Source organism: Coturnix japonica, chromosome 11, assembly GCF_054131305.1.
Source record: "Coturnix japonica strain WE chromosome 11, WE-NBRP24, whole genome shotgun sequence".
NCBI lineage: Eukaryota > Metazoa > Chordata > Aves > Galliformes > Phasianidae > Coturnix > Coturnix japonica.
In genome coordinates, this window is record NC_140673.1 from 11,561,078 (window position 1) to 11,584,708 (window position 23,631).

The 23,631-nt window shown below is 48.1% G+C and overlaps 2 protein-coding genes across 3 annotated transcripts in view; both read left to right on the plus strand.

The window, feature by feature from the left end:
• NOTCH2 (notch receptor 2) overlaps window positions 1-20,148 on the plus strand; it is a 76,641-nt gene extending 56,493 nt beyond the window's left edge. For both annotated transcript variants that reach the window (XM_015869367.3, XM_085511177.1), the window contains 15 exons: window positions 2,709-2,862; window positions 3,610-3,794; window positions 4,301-4,433; window positions 5,629-5,874; window positions 7,734-7,846; window positions 8,146-8,675; window positions 9,282-9,629; window positions 9,840-9,982; window positions 10,261-10,471; window positions 11,341-11,437; window positions 11,932-12,100; window positions 14,760-15,061; window positions 15,198-15,345; window positions 15,822-15,919; window positions 16,534-20,148. In XM_015869367.3, the coding sequence (XP_015724853.2) occupies window positions 2,709-2,862; window positions 3,610-3,794; window positions 4,301-4,433; window positions 5,629-5,874; window positions 7,734-7,846; window positions 8,146-8,675; window positions 9,282-9,629; window positions 9,840-9,982; window positions 10,261-10,471; window positions 11,341-11,437; window positions 11,932-12,100; window positions 14,760-15,061; window positions 15,198-15,345; window positions 15,822-15,919; window positions 16,534-17,877 (4,221 nt within the window). In that variant the 3' untranslated portion in view covers window positions 17,878-20,148. The remainder of the gene's footprint in view (window positions 1-2,708; window positions 2,863-3,609; window positions 3,795-4,300; window positions 4,434-5,628; window positions 5,875-7,733; window positions 7,847-8,145; window positions 8,676-9,281; window positions 9,630-9,839; window positions 9,983-10,260; window positions 10,472-11,340; window positions 11,438-11,931; window positions 12,101-14,759; window positions 15,062-15,197; window positions 15,346-15,821; window positions 15,920-16,533) is intronic.
• Window positions 20,149-21,621: 1,473 nt separating this feature from the next.
• On the plus strand, window positions 21,622-23,113 carry REG4 (regenerating family member 4). Its single transcript, XM_015869386.2, has 6 exons — window positions 21,622-21,755; window positions 22,191-22,275; window positions 22,356-22,453; window positions 22,536-22,673; window positions 22,744-22,849; window positions 22,947-23,113. Exons 2-6 carry the CDS (start codon window positions 22,215-22,217, stop codon window positions 23,018-23,020), a joined length of 477 nt encoding a protein of 158 aa, XP_015724872.1. The 5' UTR covers window positions 21,622-21,755; window positions 22,191-22,214; the 3' UTR covers window positions 23,021-23,113.
• Window positions 23,114-23,631: the final 518 nt, after the last annotated feature.

Genomic DNA, 23,631 nt, shown 5'->3' on the forward strand with positions numbered 1-23,631 from the left:
CCGTTCTGCACAGCCAGCTGTTGTTTGAACTGTACAACAGCAGGAGTTCCTGGTTAGATGTGAGGTACCAAACATGGCAAGTGCTATTTCTCCTTCTATTTCGATAAGCCTGTTAGCCCAAGGTAAACTTAGTCCAGTGTCTCTCTAATACAGAGCAGATGCCTCTGTTCAAAACTCTGGAGATCTGGAAGTGTCTGCTTGTCAGAGGGAGGAAAATGCTTATTTATTTCTGAGGATGGGTGTCGATGCAACTTTCTAGATAAGATTTCTTAAACGAGGAACAGCTGTTAGCTTTGAAAATGCTGCTTTTTGTCCAAACATAAAACTGTCCCAGTTTAAGACAAAGCACTGTGTTTATATGAAGGGGAAAAAAGACTGCTACTTGAATGGAAGAATATCAGTGTCATTAGCAGCACATGAATTTCGCTGCTCTCTTTTGTACAGAGGGATGTAGTTCTTCCAGGTTGATTGTATATATATTTTACCCCAGTAAAAATAGCCAGAAAGGTTCGGAGCAGTAACTGCAGTGATTGTCCCATTCACAGCTTCCATAAGAAGCTCTGGCCTTACTTGCATACTTAGGGTCAGGTGATTTTGTTTTTCACAGTGAGCATAGAAGCCACAACCTCCTGCTGTAAATGACTGACTAGTACCTGTTAAGGACTCGTGTGAATTTGACTGCTTGCCAGGTATGCAAAGCAAACCTGCAAGAGATGAGTTACAGATTAAATGGGAAAATGGTGTCTTGACAGCCTTCCAGTTTCTTTTTCAGAATTAATACATCTCATTTCAGCCACGATACTCAGTTCTAAGTATAGAAATACTTGGATGTAAGCTGGACCACTTGGCGTAGTGGAAGCACAGTGCTTGTTTCATTTTTTCAAGTTAGAATTATTTCTTTTCCTACGCTTATCAAAATAGCAAGAACGATTTGAGTCTGCATCTTGCTTTGGAAGAGCAAACACTGCGTTGGCTTTCTTTGCAAGAAGTCTGAGTGCTGCCACTTGAAAACAGAGCAGCAGTGTGTGTATGAAATTACTGGAAAGCATGAGAATTCTGTGAGGATTTTGAAACTTTCTTTGGTGCTGATGTGTCTTTGTGACACAGGAGCTGTTAGAGGAAGCATTTTAGTGGCGATGGGGGAGGTGCGTTTCCAGAAGTGCATTGCTAGACATTAAATTGTCAAGTCTGCCTCTAATGGAGGAAGTGAATGCAAAGTAATGAAGTGATGTAAAAAAAAGCAGCCCCTCTGCGAGCCTAATTATGCATTCTGGGCACACCACGTAAACCTCACTGGCAGAATTAGCATTGAGAGGGATTGTAAAGTACTGTGAAGTTCAGCAGTTCCTCTTCTGTTAAGATTGCTTTGTTTTTACTTGAGGAAAGGATTAATGTTCCTGTCCCCAAATTAAACCTGGGTTCCCAGAAGGCCTGTTTGCTTTTCGCTCAGAGAAGCCTGATCATCTCGTGTTACTCATTTTGCACAAGAAATCTGAACTTTCTAAACTTAAAACTGTTACTGAAAGCTGTGTTGGAGAGAGTGGTGGATCACAGCGATGCTGTCGTTCTTGTCTTAGAGGAAAATTGGCTTGACCTAATTAGCAAAGCTAAATACGGAGAACAGAATCAGACAATGATTCATAAGTTATGGAATTTGCATGTAAAATAGTCAGCTACTCATTAGAAATACAGAAGCAAAAAGCTTGGTGTTTTTCACACTGAAGTGCATGTGGTAAAACTTTAATTCCAAGTTTCTTGTTGGTTGCCTGTGAAAGCACAGATTTTTCTCCTTTAGTTTTTGTGGGGAAGGCGGTTTGCATCTGAAAAGCAGAACTTTCTACAACCAAAATGGCATTTTGCAGCCAAAATTCAATACTACTCACTTTATAAACCTCATCCTTCCCTCAAGTCAGCTTGAAATCAATCAAATGGCTGCGTTACTTTGAAGGCTGAGCGCTCGAAAAGGAAATGATGGTTAGTGGCTGGTTTATATTAGGGCAGACAGTTATTTTGAGTCCTTTCCACTTCCATACGATGATTTACTAAAAAAGTCGGTCTCTATTTGGATACCGTTTGTTTTTATTAAAGGAATCAGGGAAAACAATACGTTTTTGCCCTTTTGGCCCATTGTCAGCTTATAAAACAGTTCTGGGGTTTCAGTTGAATCTCAGAAGATGGAAGAATTCAGGGAGGTTGCACTAGAGCAGCTGAGATCAAAAGCAGGTATGTTATCTAATGACATAAAGGAAAAACAAAGGTTGACATGTGGAACACATCTATTATTCTCAAAAAAAAAACCAAACAGTGAAGATGGAGGGAGTTTGTGAGAAGAAAGGACAGATGTTATTGTTGATGGCTGGGAGCTTTCTTGCTAGTGGGGAAACAGAAGCTTACTTGGAGATAAAAACTGAGTTTTTACAGCCAGATAACCCTGGGTGGCAGCTGTGAGGATCACCTCTGTGATGAAACGGTGCTGCCACCTGGGGTTTGCTTCCCTGCACATCTACGCCCTTCTAGACATACAAGCTCTTGGGATTCTCAGTGAAGAACCAGCTTAAACTTCACAAGTACAGTCCCTTTCTTTCCAATGCTACTTGGAACCAGAGCCTTTTTTTTTTTTTAACCTTGCTTCTTGAACTTATACTCTGGATCAGTGTTTCCTATTGATGTTGCCATATATCATGTTGTGGCTATTTTTCCCTCTCTAGACACCTATGGATCTGTGCAGTAAGTCTCCCTGTAAGAATAAAGGCACGTGTTTCCAAAGTGGAGCCCAGACTCGATGTGACTGTCCTTCTGGCTGGACTGGAGCTTACTGTGACGTACCCAATGTCTCCTGTCAAGTGGCAGCTTCACAAAGGGGTAAATAAGCACCCTCCCTGCTTTAATCAAAAACATTTCCCATCATTGATCCACGCTTTCTTTCCTCATGCACTTGTGGACACAACACACATTGAAAAGTCCAGAAAGCTTCACCTCTCAGAGGGGGATCTCAGTGCTAGAAAATATGCTAGAAAATTCTGCAAGGTTTTCAAGATTCAAGGTTTTCTGGGCTCTCCCTGACATAAGAAGCCAGTTTCTGTCAGAAATGTATTAGGAAAGAAGAACTGGGGGAAAAAAACAAGTCTGTTTCAGTAATACATGTCCTGCCTTTAAGTGAATTTCTTCCCAGAAGGTGACTTGGAGGCCAGACTCATGCACAGTGTCGTGCAATCTTCAGCTGAGGGAGATCCAAATAAGTAGATTCATTGTCAAAGGGTGTCAAGCTGCAATACCTTATGCAGACATTCTAGGTACATTGAGCCTTTGTGCTGTAACATTAACACTTCAGAGATGTGTGTTTGCCTGCCAATGGTAAAATAACACAGCTACACAAATAATTTGTGCCAGAGTTGGTGCTGATGATTGATCCGAATGGGACAGAGCAGTGACTTCATTCAGAAGCCAGCTGTGGTTCTGACTCACTGTAGTTTTAAGAGTCACTTTTCAGCTTTTCACTTTCACGTTTTCAGTGCTCTGCTTCCAGCCATATTCATTCGTGGCTGATGTACCAATGCTGATGGAAAATGTGTTTCACGTGTTTGCTTTCTTTATTTAACTTTGTTTCAGGAATCACAGTGGATCAGTTGTGCCAGCACAACGGTCTTTGCCTCAATGTGGGAAACACGCATCGCTGTCAGTGCCGCGTGGGTTACACTGGCAGCTACTGTGAGGAGCAGCTGAATGAGTGTGAGTCCAGCCCGTGCCAGAATGGTGCTACCTGCAGGGATCATCTGGGCGGATACCAGTGCGAGGTAATGCTCAGCTCTTTAATAGGAAATGGCCTAAATACTTAAGGCATTGTAATTCTATAAGTATGCCATTGTAATCCTACTTTTGCCTGGGATGTGGTTTGTAGTAAAACATATGCAGAATGCATCAAAGGAATGTTGTATTCTCCAGAATGGGTGGGCAAAATATCTGTTGCCTTTCAGAGTAGGGTTTGCCTTCCTGTGGCTTCCAACTCCTACAGCTGATACAGAGAGCAACGGAGACCATAATCTCATGGTCTATCAAACTTAAGCTTTGGAGAATGGTAGAGCACCTTGGAAGCACAGGCCCAGAAGGAAAACATGAATATTATATAAACCTTAAGTCGAAACTTCCAAACCAGTCTCCTTGAAATCACTTGCACTTGTATGGCAGCAAAGGAAGTCATAATCTGTCCCTTCAAGGGTTTTCTTTGTCTGTCAGCCTTTCTCAGGTGCCTGCTAATGGAACTGTTATGAAAAGATTATTCATACTTCTTTTTATCCTATAGTGTGTACCTGGATACCAGGGTGTCAACTGTGAATACGAAGTAGATGAGTGCCAGTTTCAGCCCTGCCAGAACGGAGGAACATGCATAGACCTGGTCAACCATTTCAAGTGCTCCTGTCCACCAGGCACTCGAGGTATGAAACTCAGCAATTAACTGAATGTTACAAGAATAAGTTTTCCTTTCTGAACTGTTTCCTAACATAGAGTCTAAAGGCAATCCACTATTTTCTTTGAAGAATGTTCCCAAAGTGCACTGAATCCCTTGAGAATGCATATTTTCCCTTTAAAAATAAATATGTAAATTTGTTAGGCTATGGGATCTCTGTCTTTCTGAGCTGTTTTTATTTATTTCCTTTCTTTTAAAGGAATGGGTCATGACAGTGTTCTCTGGGAATAGATGACCCTTCTATGGGGGTCAATGGGGATGGACTAGATTTCTATTAAGATGTCTCCCAACTTTATCTGTTTTGTTCCAGAAAACCCAGGGTTTCTTCTTAGCTAAGAAACTGTGAAATACACAAAAAGTTTGCTTAGCTCTTGCATTGTTTCCATCACCCTTGCTTAAATTTTGGCCCTGTGTCATGCTGTATCCTGGAACCATTTGTGAAAAAGCAGTTGGATGCCTTTAGGTTAGTTTAAACTATTCCAGCAACTTGGAGATCTGTATTAACAGACTAAACTCTTTGCTTAGTTTATCCTCTGTATTCCCTTGTATCCATTACACTGTGTTACTAAGGCAGAGCTAGCACCTAGTTCTTTTGACAGGGAGCCCAATACAGAGAGGGAGAAGCTGGCATCCCTGACAGCATTGGTAGTTTACTGTATGTCCTCAAAAGTCAAACTGCAGGAATAGCATGCTGGCCAGGGGTCTGTGTTTGATCACTGTTGCTTTTCAGTTGGTTTGTTATGGCTTGTTCAAAAGGTGTTGCTGAATTTCAGGGTTACAGACAAGTTAAATTAAGGTTGGAAGCTTCCAGCCTTGGTAGGGACAGCACAGGGCTCTCTATGTTCAGTTACAGGGCTAAACGGAGTGTTTATTTCATTTTTGTTTGGGTTTTGTGTTTTTAATTATGTTCCTAAATTAAGTCAAGCATGAAAGCTGCTAAATACCAGTATGACATAGCATTGAGAGCAGACTGGATCTAAACCACATGCTTCTTAAGTCAGCTCTGAGGCTCACTGTCTGCAGCAGGCATGGGTTGCATTAAACTGGGATCTTTACCTGTCTGTATCTAGGACTGTGTTTCATGTAGTCCCAAAACCTGAACGTCACAGGAAATGAGGCCACGACACCACGTTCTCAGATTGCCACTTCTGTTGTTTTGACAGGTCGTCTGTGTGAGGAGAACGTGGATGACTGTATTTCAGAGTCAGGAGGACCCCGCTGCTTTAATGGAGGACAGTGCATTGACCAGATTGGGGGCTACAGCTGCCTTTGTCTCCCAGGCTTTGCAGGCGAGCGCTGCGAGGGGGATATCAATGAATGCCTCTCTAATCCTTGTAACCCTCGTGGAAGTCTGGATTGCGTTCAGCTGATAAATGATTACACATGTATCTGTCGTAGTGCTTTTACTGGTGAGTATTCATAAACATGCTTCCAATTTCAGAGTGATATCTTGAAAAATGGTGTTCTTTCCCTTTCTGGCAGTCAAGTTATTTAGTCACTTCCCTCTACAATATCTGATTGTTCCTCTGTGCTGTCTCAGTTCTTGAACACTTCTTTTTTTAGGGGAAAAAAACTAAGACGTTGGACTTCCAGGGTTGTCTCAGACAAAAGAATCTCCTGAGACTCTTGACTGCCAATTTTATTTTTCCAGATACTTTTCTCTCCTTCATATCTTCACATTTCTGTTGTTGAAGTTGTAACTCTCTGTGTGTCAGCTCCGCTTTTGCAAAGCAGCATGTGGATTTCCTCCATAAATCAGTGTTATAGTATCCATTATTAGCTTTTGGCCTCCTTTTGTAACCCTCCCTCTCCTTCTTCCTTATGTTGGAGATGGAGGTCAGGATGGGTTACTCTGTGCGTGGGCAATCTGTGCATTCCTCGCTTATTTATGTGATCCTTCCACAATCCAAATTTGAATCAGAGCTTTGCAAAAAGAAATCATGCTACACAATCTTGTGTCTAGCTCTGTCTAGTCCTCTTCTTTGTCAGCATTACCGCTGTTCTGCTTTCTGCCTCCTGCTGGGCCTAAGTTTAAGCTAATAGTCTCCAGATGCGTCTGAACTTTCAGCTTTCCAGTCTGCATGTCAGTTTAGTTCTCGTGTATGCAGTTTTCCTCCATTAAAACCTTTCACTTTCCCTGCTTACCAGTGACCCCCTCTGCATGCTTTACCAATAGTTTTTACTTTTTTTTTTCTTAAAAGTTAAAGATTTTGAGATTTTTCCCCTAACTCCGTGATTATATGATGCAAAGAAATAACAAGACTGACAAAGGAAGTTCCTGAAAGGACACTGCTGCAGGACATTAGCTTAGCAGGCAGACTTAAATACAACCCTTTTACAAGTTGTCCCTCACATTGCTTCTGGCTCTCATGGAAGGGTTGTTGGAACTTGCAGCATGGGGAGTGCAGACCTGCAGCTCCTTAGGGGGAACAGGCAGAGCTGTTGTGTCTCAGACATGAAATCTGTCTGGAAATGTTAGGCACGGAGGGGGAGCATGTCTCTTCCTCTAGCTGTTTGTCTTCTGCACATTCCACACTGACCCTTCTGCCTTGGAGGAGATGGAGGTGGCTTTACTGTGGTTTCTGACTAATAGGATGCCAGGCCTCTGTGGGCCATCCTGCCCTGTCTGCTCCTGTCTGTGAACAGTCAGTTTTGGCTTCACATGTGTAGAGACTTCTATTAATATTTTCCTGGGAGGTCCAAGTCATGTTTAGGTCATCCTCATCTTTTTCAATGCTGGCGCCAGAGTTTCCCTCTGGATGCTGCTGCAAACTCCAGTCCATGCAACCTCACCATCCAGCTGATGAGCATAGGGAGGCTCTGCTTGCTCACCCTGTGCGCTGATGCTGTATCTGGTCCTAAGGCATAATTTTCTCCCAGGAAATCAGATGCAGTATGTAAGATGTATGTATGATGACCTAACAGGTGTTCAGGATTCCTTGCTGTGGTCAGTTTGGCACCTATGTGACTTCCAGCATTGCTTGGTACTGAAGACATTCTATGCATTAATTTGTCCTTGCAAGACAGTGGGAGTTGTTTGCCCAGAGATTGGATTCATTAAGCATCTCCCTAAAAGTAAAGAGATCTCAGGGGAATCTTCAACATCTTCAGCCTTGGTTGATTTGAGGGTGTCTTTACCTTTTCTAAGGGGAAAGCTTTGTTGGAGTTTTCGACTTGTTGGCTCTTAATGCATATTTTGCTTGGTGATGATTTTATGATGCACACATGCATATCTCTGATCATTTCTCTCCATGTGTCTGTATCACAGGTCGTCACTGTGAGAGTGTCATAGATGTGTGTCCCAGGAAGCCCTGTCAAAATGGAGGCACTTGTGCTGTTGCCAGCAATATGCCTGATGGGTTCATCTGCCAGTGTCCTCCGGTAAGTGCTGTGTACTGAGACAGAATCACCTGCCTCAGCTGTGGAGTCTGCTGGCTTATAGTCACATTAGTCACATTAACTTCACTAGGCTAGTGTTGGTTGAGGTTCTTCTCCGTAGTACGAGAAATAGTGTCCTCGGGCAAACTGTACATATATTCAGTTTATCTACTGGAAACCAAAGGTACCATAAGAAAGTGGCTGTTGAGAATGAAATTGCTTGGGACACCTTGCCTCCACCCCTGAGAGTGCTGAAGGATAAGTATTGAGCCTGACCGTTTTCCCTTTTTTTCCCCCCCTAGGGTTATTCTGGGGCAAAATGTGAGTTCAGCAGCCACAGTACTTGTGGGCAAGTGAAATGCAAGAAGGGCGAGCAGTGCATCCAGACGTCTTCTGGTCCGCGATGCTACTGCCCAAGGCTGGCTGTGGGAGAGGAATGCCAGACCAACACAGGCTGTGCCAGCGCCCCCTGCCAGAATGGTGGAAGCTGCCACCCTCGTTCTCAGCCTCCTTACTATTATTGTCAGTGCCCCGATCACACCCAAGGCAGCCAGTGTGAACAGCTCGTACATCCCAGCCAGGAGCCTCTGGGATGTTTGGATTCCCAGTGTGCGGAAAAAGCGAGAGATGGCTATTGTGATGAAGACTGTAACACTCACGCCTGCCAGTGGGACGGAGGCGACTGTTCCCTGACAATGGAGGATCCCTGGGCCAACTGCTCCTCTTCATTGCGCTGCTGGATGCTTTTCAATGGGCAGTGTGACGAGTTCTGTAACACACCCGAGTGCTTGTTTGACAACTTTGAATGTCAGCAAAACAGCAGAATGTGCAAGTAAGGCTTGATCCTGAGGCTGGTTTCTTTGTGCCGCTAATATATCTTCTGCTAGTGCTTTCAACAGTGGGTGCACTTCACACCTGCTGCCTCAGCTTCCTGCTGCTTGATGAATGTGTTGTGCTTTCTGTGCAAATGTGAATAGCAGGTACTTCACCTCGTACAAGTTTTTAGTAGCTTTGCCTCCTGTCCTGATCCCTGCTCATACCTGCACCATCTGTATTTTGGTCCTAGCTGTTTGCTGCCTCTGAATGTGTGTTCCTGCTTGTTTGTCACGCTGCTTCTTTCTCTTCGGTTAATTACAGTAAATACTACAGTAGGTGATGTTCCCTTGAGGATGATGTAGCTTTTTTGTGATAGGCAGAATAAGCTGTTTTCTCTCACTGGTATCAGAATAGAACCATCTCTTTCTGGGATGTTCTGCTTTATACTTCTTCCCTGCCACCCATATGCTGGGGTTACATCTTTGTATCCTGAGCACAACTGGCATTTTACCTCAACCACTGATGACTACAAGCAGATGTAAAGTGTAAGCTCTAGGCTGTTGGTGTATTATACAGGATGTGAATGTCCAGTATGCTGCCTCTAACCCTCTTGCTGTTCTAGGTATGACAAGTACTGCGCTGACCACTATGCAGACGGCCGCTGTGACCAGGGTTGTAATAGTGAGGAGTGTGGCTGGGACGGTCTTGACTGTGCTGGGGATAAAGCTGAGAAGCTGGCAGAGGGGACCCTGATCATTGTGGTCTTGATGCGCCCTGATGAGCTGCTGCGTGACGTTCGCAGCTTCTTACGTACTTTGGGAACTCTCCTCCACACCAATCTGAGAATTAAGCTGGACTCCCAGGGAAATCCCATGGTATTCCCGTACTACGGAGAGAAATCGGCAGCACGGAGTCGACGATCCCTTGTGGTCGTTCGCAAGCACAGAGAACTAGAGCAAGAGGTCATTGGGTGAGTGGAAGCCTCCCTGTTCTTTTGGCCTTGTTACACTGGTAGCTCTTGTTTGTAGGTGTGTTGGGGCATTCTAGACCATCTGGGGCAGCAACTGCCATATTCAGTGCTTAGAGTGGAAAGGTTAACTTAAAAGACCACAGTGTAACTCAGCACTTTGACAGAAGTCTCTCTTGCTAACTTCTGTGTTCTCTTCCTGTGTTTCTGCAGCACCAGGGTGTTCCTAGAGATTGACAACCGTCAGTGTGCAGAGGATTCAGAGCAATGCTTTCACAACACAGAAGCTGCTGCGGCTCTCTTAGCTGCTCAGGCAATCAAGGGCATGTTGCCTTACCCTTTTGTGTCTGTCCAAAGTAAGTAATTGCAGGTGAAAAATGCCTTGTGCAAGAAACCTGAGCTTGCAAAATGCATGCTCAGATTATCGATCATCGTCGTAACATATCTCACTGTTAAGGGTGGTTTCTGGGAGCTAAGCTTTTCACTGTCAGTTACAGAAGGCTGTGTGTGCAGTATGCTTGTTCTTCTCTAAAGGAGGCATCTTCTCCTAGTGTAAAGCACTGCATGTAAAATTAGATTCAAGATTGTTGCCTCAGCTTTTAAAATCTCACTGTACTTCACTTGGAACTTTCAGGCGAACCCTTGTTACCACCAAAGACCCAGTTGCTCTACCTACTTGCTGTGGCAGCTTTGATCATCCTCTTGATTCTTCTCTTGGGTGTGATGATGGCCAAGCGTAAGCGCAAGCATGGTTCGCTGTGGCTCCCAGAGGGTTTTATTCTGCGCAGGGATCCCAGTAATCATAAGCGCAGGGAGCCAGTTGGAGAAGATGCAGTTGGACTCAAGTAAGTTTGCATTTAGGCTTCCTGACCATATGTTAATCAGTGTGTTAGAAGGTTTTAAGAACATAGTGTGAAAATCTTTCAGTAAAGGCACTTAGCATAGGGAAAACGACCTTTAAGCTAAGACTTCTTGGGCTCTTTCTCTGAATTGAATCCATCTTTTTTGGGCTGAAGAAGTTTAAATGACTGTAATCTGATCTGGTTAAACTTGGATTCCTAATGTGGTGTAGTTTAGTAGTTAGGTATGTTAGTTGCATTATTTCCTCCTGTATTGGGTGTTTCATTTTTACATTGATAGGTGACAACAAACTTCTAACACATGTAGCTCACTGCATTAAATGCACGACTCAGAAATAATGGAAAGTTTCAAAAGGAGAATCACATTTATTACGCTTTGACTGTCCTCTGAGTTGACCAGCTTACAGTTGTAAATGCATAGCTCACTGTGTAGCTCACACAGTTCTGGGAGCAAGATGTATGTTCAATCTGATTTATGCTCTCTGTGTTGCCTGGGAAGTCAGCATCTCCAGTCAAGCCTGACTATGTGACACTTGAGATTGCTTGCTAGTCATGGGAGGGTCAGGGCTCAGTCCTCCAGTGTCATGGTTGACAATTTGCAGTTGGAAATTACAGAGCCTCAGTGCTGCATTTGTTTAGGTGAACACCTCTAATTCATATGGTGCCTGTTGTCTTACAGCAGCTGGCCAATGCTTGTTTCAACTGAGACTGTAGTTATTCCACTCTAATGTTTTCGCCCCTCCGTTTGCAAGCTACCACGTTTGCAGCCATCCCATTTATCATCTCTCAGTCTGGTATGGGTAGCAGTAGTAAGGCCTGTCCAACCCACAAAATGGTGTGTTCTTGTTTCTTAGAAATCTCTCAGTCCAGATACCAGAGGGTAACATGGCAGATTCTGGACCAACTGAACATTGGGCAGGTGATGGTGGACCTCAGCCAAAGAGAGTAAAGGTAAGTTGCTCCAATACTCAGACATTGCCTGCTTATCCCTCAGAAAGAAGGGATTTCTTCTTCCCTGAAGAAAACAGCTACATTAATTTCCAGGTTGACTCAGGGCTGTGTAACGTACAGCTAATCATATCTGAGGGGCAAACTCTGAGGTGAACACAGCCACCACAGGCCTGTAGAGAAACCAGGTAACTTCTATACCAGTGTCTCCTCACTCAAGCCCTGTTGCACCAAAGGAAAGAGTAGGTTAATGATAATGTAATGTCTTGCAATTCTGACCGTGAAAGGTAGAAATACCAAGCTGATGGACACATTTATTAACTTAAAACAAAAAAAAAAGAGAGGGAATCATAGAACAGCTTGGGATGGAAGAAACCTATAAAGATTGCCTGGTTCACCCCTCTGCCATGAGCAGACACCTTCACTAGACCAAGAGGACTTTAGACATTAGCAACTTGATAAGCACTTTGAAACAGCTGCATGTTTCCTGCTCTCAGACTGAGGACCAGGCCTTGCTCCCAGAAGCTGATGAGCAGATAGATCAGCGCCAGTGGACACAGCAGCACTTGGAAGCAGCAGATGTCTGTGGGAGCACATCACTGGCCCTTACACCACCTCAAGCAGATCAAGAAGTAGATGTTCTGGATGTCAACGTCAGAGGACCAGGTCAGTACCGTAAAGTGTCTCAGGCGTTCTGCAGGTCAGCCACCAGATCTCTCTTGTTTCCAGTGGCTGAGGCTGCTAACATTTAAAAACAGTGTGGGGCATATAGGGACATCAGTAGAACTTCTGTGGTACTTGAGAAAAGCTCAAATATGTTCCAGAGAAGAAAGCTGGGGAGGTTGGATTGTAGTCTGCAGCATGTGGAATATTGTGTGAACAGGAGAAAAGAGAGTTCATGTAAGCAGCAGTAGGAGCTAAATGAAGTTGTCTATGACCCCCTTTACTACAGTGCTTGCCTAAAAGATATCAGAATGCCTGAATTTTGGAAGGCATAGTTCTGCTGGAAGTAACCAGGAACTGGGTGGCTCATCTGGTAATCAGTTCCTGTGTTTCTGAGGGGAGTTTACCAAGAATATTGACCTGATTAGAAGAAGCTGCAAACACAGTTCTTGTTCCTATGCTGAGAGTTTGTTCTCATAATCTTGCTATAGTTACTTTTTATTGGATTTTGTGGGAATGTTTCCATGCAATTTAGCCCTTCTCTCATTCCCTTTCTATTGTCTTTTCTGATCCTTGACCCACTAGCACTCATAAATGTAAAACACAAGGAAAAAGATTTCTGTGTCAGGAGTGTGAGAACGTGAGCCATCTGTTTCTGCCAAATCTAGGCTTTTTTTCCCTCTCCCCATAAAGAAGCTTCTAGTTGCGTGGCTGGGATAAAAGCTTTCCAAGTGCAGGAGATGGTGTTGTTGAGTCTTCAGGCTGCTTATTTTCACATCCACCCCAAGCACTGTCCAGCAAAAGCAGTGGAATAATATGACCTGTGAGTTGTTTTCCTGTTGTCTGTATGCTGTGGGACATGAAACAAGCTGCTGTAAGCCATGCCCCCCTGCAGTGCAAGATGCTGAGTTGCTTTCTATGGAAGAAATAGTTCAAAATGTTAGAGAACAGGTGGAGTAATAAAGAGTGGTTGGATTCCTCAGTAAATGTGAGCATTCATCTGCTCTGGCAACTCTGAGTTGAAACCACCTCTGTCTCAAGCAAAGGTCTCCCAAAGACTGGAGCTCCTGCTCTATTAATGCCTCACTAATGCCTCTGATTACAAAGGCAGTTGAGTCTGACCAGCTCAAATGCAGGTTTGGGCTGTATCCAATAGGCTTTACCAGTGGGTCCCATACATCCCAGCTTTCAGTGTATTCTTTTTGTATAGAGTCCTGGGTATCTGCTGATACTTTGTGCTTCACCTTCTCATTCTTTGCGTTCTAGGTTTACTCAGGGTCTGTCTTCTTGAAATACAGCAAACCAAAGAGGACTTCTTTGGTTTCTTTTTGTTTCGTCTCAGTAAAATACTGCTTTTACCTTTGTGTCTTCATGCTGTTCTTTCTGTGTCCCCCCAGAGTGGTGAGGACGTTCTTTTCAGTGGGGTTATTGTTGGTGTGTAACCAGGGTAATGCAATTATAGGCATAACTAGTACCACCATCTATAATTAAAACTGATTAACTGTTCCTGTTATATGGCCTTCTTTCTCAGTAGCTAAAACTTAAGTGGTTCAGACTGGAATTTTCCATGCTGGGTGTCTGCCTCCAGCTGGATCCTTTTGAGTTCTTTTCCAGCTATTTCACAGAACAAGAGTGAAGGAAAAAAAGACATTGTGACCATGGCTTTTTCTTAGTACACCAACAAGTACTTAATTGTGACAGTTGAACTGGATATGCTTTTTGCTGGCCTCATAAAACTACCCGTGTGTGGCCAATTTACCAAGTCCTAAAAAGAGCTTCATGTACCTGAGACTCTCTGGAGGGCGGCAGCTATTTTTCCTTTTGAAGGATTTAGTGCACATTGTAGCTGTGTCCCCATACAGCAGCTAAGCGTGATCCATCTGGGACAAACACAGTGACTGCATGAGGCCAGTCCTGCAAGTGATTTTCTTAGGACTGTGGTGCTAAAGAAAAGGAAGGCTCCTTTCTGCGCTCCATCTCTCTGCTCTTTGTATCAGGGCAGTAGAGAGGAAGACCACATCCTGAACTGAATACTGAGAAGTGTTCGTGTGGGACAAGGAAGCAGAGCCAGCAGGAGGAGGGAGGGAGAAGCACAAAGAGAGGCATAGCCTTGGGCGTCAAGCAAGAGGGGCTGCAGACACGAATGGGTCTTGGAACCGAACCCAGGCCTGTACATCAGTGCTTCTCTGCCTTCCAACAAACCCTGAGGAAAGAGCTTGTTGAAGGGATGTCTGTGCTCCGATTGTCAGCCACTAGGAGGAGTGTATGCTCTGCTGTTCAGCCTGGCTCGGGGAGGCAGATCCAAGGGCTGCAGCCATGATCTCTGCGGGGCTTTGATAAGGGTCCCAGCTGCAGGGGGTTGAAACTACATTGTCATTGTGGTCCTTTTCAATCCAGGCCATTCTATGATTGCCATGGATTCACTAGCACAGTGTTCCACTCCTGCTGCCACCTCAGTCCCTTTTACTTTCTAGGTGCCCAGGATGTATGTATGGCAAAGCAGTGAAATCCATAAGCAAATGTGAGCATTTATTCTTGGAATCCTTAGGTTTGTTTACTGCGTATGTTGTAAATTACAGGCCGCTCAGGAACAGAAGCACTTGACCCTTTTTAGGTTACTGTCAAGCAGTAGGTTAACCTGATCACATCTCTTCCATTGCAGATGGATGTACTCCACTTATGTTGGCATCTCTGCGTGTGGGCGGTTCCGATATCAGCGAGGACGATGAAGATGGAGAAGATTCCTCAGCAAACATAATAACAGATTTGATCTATCAAGGTGCCAACCTGCAGGCCCAAACAGACCGCACTGGGGAGATGGCCCTGCACTTAGCTGCACGTTATTCGAGGGCAGATGCTGCAAAACGTTTGCTGGATGCTGGTGCAGATGCCAACGCACGGGACAACATGGGACGGACTCCCCTGCATGCAGCTGTAGCTGCTGATGCCCAGGGAGTCTTTCAGGTATGGCAATTAAGGAACCCTCTTACAGCAGCTGCTCACTGTAATCTACGAGGCTTTCTCTTGGGTTTCTTCCAGGTCCTCAGTTTTGCTCTGTAACATTACTGAAAAAAATAATAATCTGTCTTCTGTTGTGCAGATCTTGATCCGTAACAGAGTGACAGACTTGGATGCTCGCATGAACGATGGAACAACCCCATTAATCCTGGCTGCACGGCTGGCTGTGGAAGGAATGGTGGCAGAGCTCATTAACTGCCAAGCAGATGTGAACGCCGTAGATGACCACGGTAATGTTGACATGATGTTCTGGGCTGGGCAAACATTTGTCATGGTGCAAGCAGGGAGCTGTGGGCTTCTGATCTCCCAGAGCTGGGGCTGATCCTAAGTGCTGTAGCTGAATGGGACACTAGGCACTCCTGTGGACATCCTTCCAGCAGTAATAGACTGCAGGCTGCTGCAGAGTGCAGAGTTAGATGGTTCTGGAAGAAAAGCAGGAGAAATGTAGGATTGAATATGCTGGGATTTACCGTAATATAGACATGGTTCTGTGGACAGGTTATTGAGAAATTAAAGCCAAACCCAAGTGCTGGAAGTCCCACTGCATCTTGGTGATGCAGGGAAATGTCACAGCACTGGGATTTCCAAAGTGTAAACAGGATATGTTCACATATGTGAAGTGTACTGCTCAATGTACTCTGTCCATCTTGGGTCTTTAAACAGTAGTTAATTTGTTTGTGTCTGAATCTGTTGGGTTTCTCTGCAGGTAAATCCGCTCTTCACTGGGCTGCTGCTGTCAACAATGTGGAAGCAACACTGGTGCTACTGAAAAATGGAGCCAACAGAGACATGCAGGATAACAAGGTATGGTGTGGGTGTACTCAGCAAGGCTGTTCTTCCAAACTCAAAGCATCTTGTTGCTGTCGGAAGTAAACTAAACTCAGATTTTCTAACCTGGGTGTTCAGTGCAGGTCTTCCAAAACCAGTCTGTGACTCTAATTCTCCTCATATACTAAGCGTCCTGTCCCTGATTCTCTTTCTCGTTTGGCTGTGTTCTGGGCACCAGTGCTGTTCTGCTGTCATTGCAGGAAAGGAATGCAGTGCAGAATTGGTGTGTGAGAGCATCAGAGTAGGCTGCTGCTGAGTTCTGGTTAGCTGAGTGTCAGATCTGGTGGCACAGTTCTTGTCCTTCGTACTTTTTCTTTATGGAGATCAATGGAAGAAATGTACCAGATGCTTTTACAGCTCCTTGAAGGACTCATGGCAAAACAGTGCTTTTCCTAATGAAATTGTTTAGCGTGCATTTATCCCTTCCTGATGCTTTAACCCAGGGTGAGTTGGTTTTGGAGGCAGTTAATGAGACAGTATATTAGAGCATGCTTCCTGTTAGTGCCACACCTATAGGAGAGCACTAGGTATAAGTTGTTCTTCCCCCTGGCCACTAATGATGCCACTAAAATCGTTATCTGCATTTTCAGGAGGAGACACCGCTCTTCCTCGCTGCTCGGGAAGGCAGTTTTGAAGCAGCCAAAATCTTGCTGGATCATTTTGCCAACCGAGACATCACGGACCACATGGATCGTCTGCCCCGAGATGTGGCCCAGGACCGGATGCACCATGACATCGTGCAGCTTCTCAATGAGTATAATGTAGCACACAGCCCCACTGGGCACCCCGGGGCCATGCTGAACTCTGCCCTCTCCCCGGTCATTTGTGGCCCAAATAGATCCTTTCTCAATCTGAAGCATGCTTCGTTAAGCAAGAAGTCGCGAAAACCGAATGCCAAAGGCATCATGCCCACAAACCTCACCAAAGATGCAAAGAGGAGGAGGAAGAAGTCCCTCAGTGAGAGCAAAGGGCAGTTTTCAGAGAGCTCAGTAACCCTGTCACCAGTTGACTCCCTGGAATCGCCCCACGCTTTTGCATCCGAACCAACGTCGTCTCCTGTGATGCCATCACCAGGGGTGTTACACTCATCACCCAGCTCGCTGCTGACCGCTCCGTCGGTGCAGGCTGCGCACAGCATGTCCTTCTCCAACCTCCATGAGATGCAGCCCTTAGGCCGTGGGTCCAGCACCGTGCTCCCATCAGTCAGCCAGCTGCTCTCGCAGCACAGAACCACCCCTCCAAGCAGTGGGCTCGGCAGGCTCCGGCCAGGCAATGTTTCCACCGAGTGGATGAATCGCATGGAGATGAACGAGTCGCAGTACAACGAGATGTTCGGCATGGTGCCGCCGGTAATGCATTCACACCCCAGCGTTTCTCAGCAGAGCGGTTTGGTTCAAGCAGATACGAAGCACCTGGGAGTGTCCAGGGAGTCTCTGCCCCCTATCATGACTTTCCAGCTGGTTCCCAAGAGTGGCATAAACCAGCAAGCACTGCCACAGCAGGCCCAGTCCAACTGCGCTCAGAACATGGCTGGCCCTCTCAGCTCCATGTACCAGATATCGGATTTAGCTCAGCTGCCCAGCGCCTCGTTCTCCATGGCTGCCATCCCTCAGCAGGACGGGCAGGTGCCTCAGACAATCCTCCCAGCTTACCATCAGTTCCAGAGCTCGATGGGGAAGTACCCCACGCCTCCGTCGCAGCACAGCTGTTACTCCTCGGCCACAGAACGGACTCCTAGCCACAACCGGCACTTACAAGGGGAGCACCCATACCTGACTCCATCGCCTGAATCTCCAGACCAGTGGTCAAGCTCCTCCCCGCACTCTGCTTCTGACTGGTCTGACGTGGCAACCAGTCCTGGGAACAACCAGCGTGGGCCGGCGGCCGCTCACATGCCGGAGCAGCAGAGGAACAACATGCAGGTGTATGCCTGAAGGCTGGCCAAAGTGAAGCCCGACTGAAGTGGACGTCAGAACTCATGAAGGTCTTCCAGGATGGAAATGAAGAACCATTTTAGTATCCAAGAGTCTTAATGAGCCCAGGATTTTCTTTCATCGGAGGGACTGTGGTTGCTGTAGGCTTTTATGCTTTCCTAAGCAGAGAACTGTAGAAGCTGGTGATGGAGAAGACCAGCTGGATCACTTCTAACCAACTGCTGCCCACCCTGGGTGTGACTGCTGTCTGCACTGGATTCTCCAGTCTGCTTTTAAATGTGTTCCACCGTGTGTCTGGGGAGACAGCTCTTCAGCTTAGTGCATCTCATGGTTGTTTCTCCCGAAATTTAGCCAAAACCAGCTTTGTATCCTTACTTTGTTACTAGTTTTGTTACCTACATAACCTCTCTCTGAAGCACCTTCTACTAGTTCTCCTTCAGTTCAAGCTGCCTTGTTTTGACACGGCTCCGAGCTGCACCCACATTCCTAGAGCCCTCCGTCCTGCGGCTCTACCTGCTCAGCAAGCAAGCCAGGCTCCCCAGGACACCTGCAGCCTCAGTGACTGCAGCCACCACCTTCTCTCACGCAACTTCACCTCACTCTGTGAGAGCCTTTTCCTTATACGAACCCACTAAATCCCCCTTACCATTCTCACTGCCCGCCCCCAAGGTATTCCGAGGTTATATATGCATATAGTCTTCTCTTAAACCTTTTTATTTTTTTAACTTTCCTCCTGAAAACGCTGGTCCAACCCATCTTTCCCCTGCAGCAGCCTGCAGGCGCATCTCTCCCCCTTTGTATGTCTTCCTCGAGACACACCTGCCCAGTTGTGCCAGGTGTGTCTGTGACAACCTTTGTGTGCCCCTGAATTGGGAGAGATGCCTACAAGTAATACAGGCCTGCTGGGAAGCTCTTGGGATTAGCAGGAGCACTTCAAGACCTAACAGTGTCAGCTCCCAACGTTACTGCACAGCACTCCCTCTCTTCCATCCGAGGGTTGCTGTGTCCTGCCCCACAGACACTGTGTGCTGCCTCGCTGGGGTGTTACTGAGCAACCTTAAGGCCGTTGTTATATGTCTGCAGTGTGTCCCTGTGTGACAGGAATGGTATCTGGCCCTTCTGCAGTGTTTCTTCTGCTCCAGTCCTGTGGCAGCACTGCCTTGTCCTGCCCCAGCAATGGGAAGCTGCTGCACTGAGTCCCAAGCAGCCTTTTGGCAGCTGCAGCAGGAGCTGGGCCAGCAGCAGAACGAGTTGCTCACAGATAGCTCTGTAATGTGATTTGGTTCTTGGGTTTGAGGCTGTCTTCTGTCCTCAGCTTCAGCCTGTCTCACAGTCTTCTCCACAGGACAGCAGTGGCGTTGGTACCACAGCTCCCCCGTGGCTTTGGAGATAGGGAAACAGCTGACCTCAGCAGGACACCGCTGCTTCTTCCTTGTCTGCAAGCCAACGCTGCCCTGAAGGGCTGTAAGCCGGGCAGAAGTAGCAGCATCCATTCCTGGGGGTGGTTTGCTTCTACCTCTCCAGGGGAACCCTGCAGACACGTGTTCCAAAGAGATCCAGAGCTGGCCGCTCCCATCTGAGCATCCTACCATGTACAGTATTTCTCCCACCTCTCCTCCCATTCTAATCCAGCGTAAAGCTTTCTCTTCTTTCCATTCCTCTCGATGGTACATGAAGGCAGGGCCTCAGGAGGAGCAGCGCATTCCCGGGGCCACGTTTGGGCTGAAGTTTTAATTCTGAAGTTCCTTTTCCCGACGCACACGGCGTTCCCGTCGCACTGGCACAGTGTGCACTGTGAAGTTCTGCTGCAGCTGACTCAGATGCCCGGCGGGGCCCAGCACTGCCGGGTTCTATAGAGGTACAAGTTTCACTGTGTTTAATGAAGTGTTGCTACATCCGTGCTAAAGAACAAAGGGCCTGCTGGCCTCCAAATAACCAAGTGCCTTTTTATATATGTGGCTGCCATTTACAAGAGGAGTGCTTTCTTTGGAACGAAGCCAGTTCCGTGCCTGGTGTGTTAATATGATGGCCCTCTGCCTTTTGTTTTTTTAAACTACTTGTAAAGATAATATCTCCTGAAGGTGGTATTTTAACTCGTAAGTTGTAGAGCAACCATTCACACAGCAGCGTTTTCCTATATTAATAATGGAAAATATTTGCTTATTTTTACATTATTATTTTTTTTTTATATATATAAAAGTCTTTTATGAAAATAGTTGCTGCAAATTGTATAAGCAATTTTTATCCCCAGAATAAAGAGTACGTGCCCGGTGTCTGCGTGCTGCTGTTTTCCTTGGCCCTCCTGGCTGTTGTGGCACAACCAGTGCATTGCGAAGATGGCATTAGCGAGGCATGCCCCGTGTGGGGCAGCTCTCCGAGCCCTGATGAGGGTGGGCTCATTAGGATGAGATTGGGAGGGAGCTTTTAGAGGCTGAGCCCTCTTTGCCATGGCTCAGCAGCACGCAAACCTCACTGCATAGCTCCCCTTAGCAAAGGGACCTGGAGCCGTCTGTGAACTGAGAAGGGGCTGAGAGCTGCGTGTGTGCACCGGGGTGGGTGGGGAGGAGCGTTTTCGGATCAGGAAGATTTCAGACTTGAGCAATTAGAGAACAAATTGTCGATGGGCTCCATTCCTGTGCTTTGAGCAGGGAGCTGCCCCTGTGCCTTAGGCTGTGTGTGTGCTCCCCTGGCGAGTTTTCAGCTGTGGGCTCTGGTGGAGCTGCTCGCTGAATTACGATGCCCAGGAGGGATAACAAAGCTGCTGGGAGGCATTTTCACTTTTGAATGTTAAACTCTGTAGCCCCTTTCTCTTCCAGCTGAGCCAGCTTGACCAGTAGGAGAATCCAGCAGCTCTCGGCCCCCTCCCACGGGCTGCCCCACATCTGGGGGCTGAGCCCTGCGCAGTGCAGCAGTTGGGGTGCTCAGGCTGAGACATGCCTCATCCCTGCATGCAGTGGGGAGCAGCCTGTGGGAACCGGTCCTGCTGCTTCCAAATGGGCCTGAAGGAACCAGCTGGGCAGGCATGGCGGAGTGAGAGGAGTACTAGGAGTACTGTGGGAGCCTCGGGCTCCTTTGGGGGTATTTCCATGCTTTTTCATAAGCGCTGCCCCATTCCCAAGGCTGCCAGAGCCAGGCCTGCCTGCACATGCCAGGCTGAGCCACCGCAGTGCTTTGGGGCTGTGGGAAGAGCCCTGCGGTGTGGAGCGTGGCTCCAACCTGGTGGCACAAAGCTCTACAGCAAGGGATGCGACTGGGGGGGGAGCTGATGGACACGGACCCATAGAGCCTGCGTCAGTGCAGGGTGTGGGGACGGCCATCTGACCACTATCTGATGGCCCCCAGCCGCAGGCTGTCCCCGCATCCTGCCGGAAAGGTGCCCGGGCAGATCAAACAAGGGCGGTGCGGGGCTGACGCACTGCAAGCTGGGAGGGGTGCAGGCCTCGCTGGCTGCCATCACATCCCTCCCCATCCCGCCCCATCCCATCCATCACAGTGCCCACGGGCAGCCTCCCCAAGGCTCGTCCCTGCCACCCTGTGCTATTCCAGATGGGCACCCAGCAGGTGCAAGGCTGGGTTTTGCATATAGGTTGCTCTGTTTGCTCTGGTAATTAATGCTAATTGCAGGGGGGGGTTATTGACCAACTAGGAGAGGTCCTTCCTGTCTTCTCTGGAGAAATGCTGAATGCAAACAGAGCTGAGATCTAGGCAGGTTTCCAGCTGGGCCCTGGGGGATGTGGGCAGTGAGCAGTAAGATTTTTATGATGGCAATCACCTGAGCTGCGCAAACAGTGACTCCGGTGAGCACGGGGCTATATAGGGCAGCTCTTCCTGCCCCGCGGACGCGAGGGGCCGTTATTCTTCCCATCTCCGTGTGCCAGGTGAGGATGGGGCCAGCACCAAGCACAGCCTTGGGGTGCTCGGGGGGATGAGAGCTGCCCCTATGGCACAGGGCATGCTGCAGACATACGATCTTCAGGCCAACTTTTGTTGCTGTCTCTTGGAGGGGAAAATGAGCTGAGCCTGCAAATGATCCTCAGCACTGGGGATTAGCGCACATAAAGGGGAGCTGCACTGAGGCGAACGATTGCTCCCCCAGCCTGGCATGGACTCAAGCTGGGGGAACAGTGATGCACAGTGGCCTTGTGGCCCCAGCAGCCCCGGCTCTGCCCGTGTCATCACTGCTGCTGCCCCCGGCAGCACAAGCCGTGGGGTCCCCAGCCCGCGCAGGCAGCTGCACCATCTCCCAAAGCACTGCTGGCATCAACAGGGCCGGGTCTGCCCAAGGGACCCGGTGACACCATGGGATCTTACAGGGGACGCCTTCAGAAGAGAGAAGGATGACGGCAGCCAGGTGTGCCCTTCTGCTGCTGTGCTGCATGGTGCTCCTGCAGGTGGTCGGTGAGTTCCAGGGGAATGCTCCTGGCTCGGGGTGGGGGCATGGGGCTGAATCCCTGTCCCTGCATCCCCCCCTCTGCCAGGAGCCCGGTACCTGCTGAACTGCCCCGAGGGCTGGTCCTACTACAAGCTGAACTGCTTCAGGTATTTCAGCCAGCACCGCACCTGGGAGGAGGCAGAGGTAAAGGTGGTCGGGGTGTGCAGCCAGCTGCCCCCAGCTCCGGGTGTGCCGGGGTCCTGCAATGCCCCACATCTCCCTGCAGGCACAGTGCCAGAGCAGCTACTCTGGAGCCCACCTGGTCTGGGTGGAGGACCCCAAGGAAGCAGCCACTCTGAGCCGGGTCATCATGTACTACCAGCGCACGCAGCCCGTCTGGCTGGGCCTGCACTACCTGCGGCAGGTGAGGGGTGGGGGGCACCAATGGGGCTGGGCGCAGCGGGGCTGTGCTCCTGACCCCGTGTCCTGCTCAGAGCCGGGACTGGCGCTGGACCCACGGGCAGAAGTACGATGACCTCCCAACCCTTCCTGGGAATGGTGCCCGAGGAGGAAGCTGTGCCCTGCTGACCCGGAGCAGCGGTGAGTGCCTACAGCCCCACGTGCTTCCTTTTCCTATGGGACCTCTCTGGGCAGAAGGGACCTGGGAGTTGGCACATCTCTCCCATCTCTCCCATAGGTTTCACCGTGTGGTCCAGTGCTGACTGTGAACGACAGCACCACTTCATCTGCAAGTTCACACCCTCGCAATGAGCGGGGCCCCGTGCCCTCATGCTCCTCTTGCCCCACCTCCGTGCTCGTCCCTCTATCTCTCAAAAATACATCTATAAACAGAGAAGCATGTGAGCATGGTGTGTGTCCTGTGCAAAGTCCCCTGCTGCTCTGCCCACTGCCAGTGGATGTGGAGACCTGTGGGGAGAGGAGGGTTGGGGACAGTCCCCAAGAGCTGCAGGCCTAAGGCAGGCAAGGAGGGACGGTGGTGCGTGATGAGGGGTACCTGCATTGGAGACCTGGGAGATGGGAGTGGTTCCCATGCACCCACAGCTCTGAGGGGCTGTGTTGACAACAGCATTGGGGCCAAAGGTCCCTCCTTGTGTCATCGCAGTGCAGCTCCGTACATCACGTGTCTGTTTGCTCTGCTGTTTTGGAGATGGCAGTGCCTCCACCCAGCTCGTGTTTGTGCCCCGGAGCAGCCACATGTGGAGAATGACATGTCCTGGGTGGCACGAGTGGCACCGGGTACCCCCTGCCCTCTGCTATGGGGTCACACAGCACGGTGATGGTGGGCTCTGCCGCCACCACCACCCCACAACTCAGTGCTGAGCCATCACCTGGTGGCACTGAGCCCACCTCAATGCTCAGAC

Coding starts and splice junctions, on each gene's coding strand:
- REG4 (XM_015869386.2), top strand. CDS start 22,215: ATGACGGCAGCCAGGTGTGCCCTTCTGCTGCTGTGCTGCATGGTGCTC. Junction 22,276..22,355: donor GGTGCTCCTGCAGGTGGTCG/GTGAGTTCCAGG, acceptor CCCCTCTGCCAG/GAGCCCGGTACCTGCTGAAC. Junction 22,850..22,946: donor CCTGCTGACCCGGAGCAGCG/GTGAGTGCCTAC, acceptor TCTCTCCCATAG/GTTTCACCGTGTGGTCCAGT.